Source organism: Antechinus flavipes, chromosome 2 (assembly GCF_016432865.1).
Source record: "Antechinus flavipes isolate AdamAnt ecotype Samford, QLD, Australia chromosome 2, AdamAnt_v2, whole genome shotgun sequence".
NCBI lineage: Eukaryota > Metazoa > Chordata > Mammalia > Dasyuromorphia > Dasyuridae > Antechinus > Antechinus flavipes.
The window spans coordinates 628210791-628216790 of NC_067399.1; the positions used below are offsets into that span (position 1 = coordinate 628210791).

Consider the following 6000-nt stretch of genomic DNA (forward strand, 5'->3'; position numbering starts at 1 on the left):
ACATAATTCAGGACTGAAATTTATATCCAAATAGTTCGTTTCCTTGACACCACAGAACAGGACAGGAATTAGAGCTCCAGATTCCCTCTAAGAATCAGAAAACCACAAAAATCAGAAAATTGCTGTAAACTATCAGCTATTTGTGGATAAGTGCCTACCAGTGTTCATTTTTTTGACTTAACCACTTCTGGTCATGTACACAGCTATATCTCTTAGGAACCAGCTCAAGCTCCTCATATTTGTCAAGGCCTATTCAGGGATAAACAGTATGGAAAGAGAGACAACACAAAAGGAAAAGGCAATCATATGTATAGAAAAGTCTATGCTTTTATATTATTTCACCTGATCCTAACAACAAAATCTTCATATGATATACAGAGTCTGTCATCATTATTTTTTTGATAAAGAAAGACTCAATTGTTAAATAACTTTCCCATAGACCACACAGCAAATTAGTAGTGGGTCCCTAAACAGAAGCCATACTAGACTCTTATTTGAGAATACTTTGCTGCACACTTAATCACTTATTTTTTTTTGTTTTTAATCAATGTTTATTGACTTAGTTATTCTTGGCTTTTGTAGAAATTTTGGGAGATTTCCAGACAAATTCATGACTTTATGACATGGAAACAAGTGGAATGTCCTTTTGAGAAAGATAAGAAGATCCAGAGTTACTTACTCACAGCACCTATTTACAGTGAAGAAGGTAAGATCTTTTCATCTATATCAAATCCCACCCGTATAGGAAGGGATGTTATATAGGGTTGCCATTTGAATAGCTTGGGGTAGAATGGCTCTTCAGAGAATCCTATCCTATGTGTAATATAGCCTATTGAAATAATTCCCACCTACCCTCTGAATAACTCATATTTCAAGTCTAGTTGTAAAGCATTTTAATTTATTTTTTTCTTTGTTAATGTTTTTCAAAACATATGCATGGATAATTCTTCAATATTCACCTTGCAAAACCTTGTGTTCCAATTTTTCTCCCCCTTCCCCCACCCTCTCCCCTAGATGACAAGTAGTCCAATATATGTTAAACATGGTAGAAATATATGTTAAATCCATACGCACACATATTTATACAATTATCTTATAAAGTTTTTAATTTAAACTCTCAGTTCTGAATTCTCCTCATACCTTTTACTTTCTCCCCTGCCATAGAAGACAATAGGGATAGGGCTTCATGGCCTTGTTTGAGTGGGAACTAGAGAATACAAGTAAGCTTGGTGGAAAATACTTGAACATCTAATTCTAATGAGTGTCCCTTTTTCAGCTCTCTTTGTGGCATCCTTTGAAAGTGAAGGTCCAGAAAATCATATGGAAAAAGACAGCTGGAAGACACTCAGGTATGCACAATTTACTTAAGAAAATGACTCAAGGGGGTAGTTAGGGGGAGCATGGATAGAGCACCAGCCCTAAAGTCAGGAGGACCTGAATTCAAATGTGGTCTCAGACACTTAACAGCTTTCTGACCCTGGGCAAGTCGCTTAACCCCAATTGCCTCAGCAAAAAAAGAAAGAAAGAAAATGACTCCAAAGTATAAGATGGCAAGCAAAAACACTACTGTACTTTTATATCACATTAAGAGGGAATTATGTTCATCTGGAGTATTGTGTTCAGTTATGGATATACCATTAAAAAAAAGAATACTGAGAAGCTTTAATATCTACCAAAAGACAGTCAGAATAGTCAAGGCAAGGACCATATGAGGTTTCATTGATATTTAGCATTGAAAAAAGATTCTGGCAGAGAATCATGAAAGATGTTTCTGTCTCTGAAGGGCCATCACTTAGAAGAGAGGCACATTTGTGCTGTCTGGTCCCAGATGTCAGAAGTAGAAGCAATGAATGGAAATAACAAAAAAGCAATTTTAGGCCTCATAGAAAATGGAAAAATGAGCAAATATAGAAGCTTTTAAAAACCATTAACAGGTGCAACCATTCATATGCAAAACTTCCTACTAATTTGAACCATTCCATATCCTTGGAGGTATTCAAGCAAAAGCTAGACGGACACTTCTGTGTAGAGGGAATTCTTGTTCAGATATGACAGGGACCACAGTACCTTCTTGGGTCATCTGCATCTCTGAGATTCTATGATGACTTTAAGCATCCTATAGTCAGCCCTCTGGTCTATCTATCTTAGGATTCTGATAAAGGCACCTAGGAATTGTTATAGGGAGTGAGTATTGTCTTCCCTGACTACATGATCATCAAATGATAGAAATATAACCTTCTCCTTAATATGTAATCTGTTATAGATCTACCACTTTTCTTGGACATGTCCTTATTTCTGATATATTCCACCCAACCTTATGCAAGGACACAATACTGTTTTTTCTTACATCTTACATTTAAGTTGTAAATAATGGAAAATGGATACTTTTATCATCTGTATAATACATTTTTTCTTTTTCTCCAAATTTAGGACAACTCTCCTTAACAGAGCCTGAAATTTCAGGGTGCAGCATATAGAAGTGGAGAAAAAAAAGCACATGAATGAACCAAGTTTTTATCCTGAATGACAGGGGTTGAGAAGAACAAGACCTCACTGGTTGGGGCCTGTTTTGTATATACCTTTTGTGAAAAAAAAAAAAGGGTAAATATTTCGTGCATCAACCTTAAGGCACCTAAAAAATGAAGGTTTTTGTTTATTTTAAATATCAGGGCAGGGCCCTGTTTGGGGACAGGGGGGATTATCATGGGAGAGAGTATCCATGGTAATGTCTTAATCTAATAAAATGTAGATTTTTATTTTCCATGTTTGATTACTTCCATCTTAAGAAAAAAAATTTAAAACCCAACCAAATACAACCTGAACACTGCACAGGTTCAGTGCCCTATCAGACAGTCTCTACAGCAGTGTCTCTCTAAAGTCGGGGACTAGTGCCTTATAAGGTACTGAAATTGTCTAGTGTACCTATTCCTTTCAAGCTGGAAGTAAGCAAATTCAAATCAGGAGGGATGGAGACCCAGAAAGCAGCTACATCTTTGTAAATATTTGGGGAGATATTATGGCACATGGACTAGAGAATACCTACCTATAATAGCAAAAGAGCAGCATTCCATTTTTTCTGGACTTATTGGAAGAATGGGATAACTGCTAAAGCTATGAGGAGTTTTATGTCTGAATGCTTCTGGAGAAGAGTTTGGGCCGTCAATAGTTTACATTTTCATTTCCTTTATTAGGGAGTTATTGGGAGGGGGAAACAAGTTTTTATGTAATCTACAAACTACACACTTAGATACAGAATTTTCTCTAATGATATGTCTGGCAAATTGTTCCTAGGAGCCTTTCAGAGAAAAGGGGAAGGGGAAAGAGTAAATCTAAAATAAGGCAAGGGAGGTAGATGCAAAACAGATGTAAATTATTAAAGTTGTAGCAATAGAGAAAAAAGTACCAGAATACTGTGGCATTTCAAGCCACTGTTTGAACCCCAGTACAAAGTGAAAATTAGGTTCTTTGGTCAGCCAATGATACTAGATGATTACTCCCTCCTTCCAACTGTTCTCAGATAGATATTTAATTAGGACACTGAAAAACTGAATATTAGCAAAAACCATTGACAAATGTAACTATTCATGTAAAAACTGCCAAACATTAGAAAATATTTTCTATATTCCTTATTATAGAAGTAAATTACTTCCCCCATATCTTCTTCAAAGAACTATACATTGACTCTTTTCAATCACGAGGAAGTATCAATTTCACTCCATGATTTCCTATAAACCCTTACTTCAAGTACATCTTCTTTCCTCATAGATTTTGTTTCTAGGCTTTCATTTACACCAGAGAATAAAACTAGAAAACTTAGGTAGATGTATTTTGTTTGTTTTCTGTTCCCATAGCACTGAAAGAAAGAGGAACAAATGTTGAATAGATGCCTTGAAATCAGATGCTCAGATGGAAGTAGGTGGTAGGAGATGGGGCTAGCTTAATAGCCTGGAGAGAGGTGAGGGAAGGTGACTGTTTTTGTGATCTGCTGCTATATTCCTGTGCTAAAGAAGAGAATTCTCAGCCCTGTGGTAGAGTAAGAATATTTATACTGTATTATTACAGTGTTTTGCACTTTTCAGAGACATTCTAGATCGTACATATTGTCAAACACTATAAAAGAAATTGTATATCAGCTTTGTTTATGTATTTGAGATAAAGAAAGGGATGCTTAAAATTTAAGAAATATATATATATATTTGAAATGCAATTTTAGACCACTTTCTGTACAAGTATTAAAAAGCTTTCACATAAATGTGCACTTCCCTGGTCGATCAGTTCTAGTGTATACTTGAAATAGACTTGGTGTCTCCATTTGTTACTTTCTTTTCCCAGTTCAATCCATTCATCCCTTACTTACATAAGGTGTTTTGCTATTCTAAGATGAATTACAGAGTATAAAGCTGTACCATAAAAGCAGGATATTCTGTGTGTGACTGGGTGTGCTTGCATCAATAAAAAAAACAAAACAAAAAAACAAACAAGTTGTTTCAACCATGCTGACCTTGGCCTCTCCTTATATATCTATAGAATGTTCTTAATGAATGAGTGAATTATTTGGGGAATTATCTATTAAATACCCTTTAAAGAAGACAACCTAGACTCATCACTGAAGCCTTGAGAGAAGAAATAAAACAAATGCCTAATGTAATCCCTGTTCCATTATGAATCTTAACCTTTAATACAAGAGAAACTAAAATATTAATGGTACTTTACTTTTGCATATGTGGTTTTTATGAATGTATGCCCACATCCATCCTATCAGTTAATCCTTACAACAGTCATATGAGGTAGGAAAGACACATTTTTATTTCCATTTGGCAGATGCTGAAACCAAAACCCAGAGAGGTAGATTACTCAAAGTCACATAGCTAGATAAAACAGTCTTATTTCCTTTATGATATTGCATTTCCCTAGAAACAATAGCTTCTCTCTCTCTCTTTTTTTTTATTTAGCTTATACTTAGTCTGAGTTTATAAGTGACAAGTCTGTGTACTTCAGACAGATACTTTAGCTTCTGGATTGAGAGTAATAGATAGCAACCAACAGGAGTCACTAATTCCACTTAGCAACTTAAACACATGTTGGTCTTTTCAAAGCTACTTTAAAAAACACTAAGAAAACAAAACAAAAATAGAAACAAAAACTGGCTATCTCCACAAGCTTCTAGGGTTAGCTTTACAAAACAAATATTCTCTATCTTCTCAGTTCTTCTTCCTTCTTTTCCTAACCTCCAAACTATCTAAGTTGCAGCAAAATACAGCAAGAACACAAGCAATTGGCTTCTCACATCAATTATGTCCCTGAGAAAGACTATACAGCTGTGGAGGTCTGTGCTATACCAGGCCTTTCAAAACGGATTTATTAGGATTCACTTGGACTAGTTAAGGGAAGTGGAATGTTCAAAAACTATAAATCAGAGCCATAAAAGGATTCCTTTGTTCTCATGTAAATCAATAACCTGGGCACTGCTGATAAACACCAAATAAAAGTGGAGTATTCATAAATTCACAATGAATATGATTAAATTTCATCTTCTAAGCAAGCTCTCTAGTGTTTGAAGAATTAACTAACCACAATTTTGCATGGATAGGAAGATCATCCATTCCTCCTCCACCAAAACCTAAGTGTCTCATAAAATTACTAAGTCCCAGGGACTCAAGCATGATACAATTATAGAATGTCAAAGCTAAAAAGAAACAGAGATCATCTAGTATTAATTCAGCTCATTCCTCTTACAACTTGCAAAAGTGAGGCCCAGAGAAATGATGGGATTTGCCCAAGTAATAACAAAGCTACAACTTAAACCTAGTAATATTTCCATTATACCTAGCTCCTGAAGTCACATACTCATACCCCCAGCATATCAGAATACTTATTCTAAGAGTAAGAGGCTCTTTGCCATGTTTATTTGACCTCATCAAAAAAAAAAAAAAAAAAAAAACTTTCAGCTGTATGGATAGTATACCCATGGCATCCACAGCACTACTAATACAAGACGTG

At 35.3% G+C, this 6000-nt stretch overlaps 1 protein-coding gene across 3 annotated transcripts in view; it reads left to right on the plus strand.

Moving 5' to 3' along the window:
- The window catches only part of RASGEF1A (RasGEF domain family member 1A), a 342873-nt gene extending 338382 nt beyond the window's left edge, over positions 1-4491 (plus strand). For all 3 annotated transcript variants that reach the window (XM_051981999.1, XM_051982000.1, XM_051981998.1), the window contains exons 11-13: positions 583-706; positions 1277-1349; positions 2431-4491. In XM_051981999.1, coding sequence (XP_051837959.1) covers positions 583-706; positions 1277-1349; positions 2431-2455 — 222 coding nt within the window. In that variant the 3' untranslated portion in view covers positions 2456-4491. The remainder of the gene's footprint in view (positions 1-582; positions 707-1276; positions 1350-2430) is intronic.
- The last annotated feature ends 1509 nt before the right edge of the window (positions 4492-6000 follow it).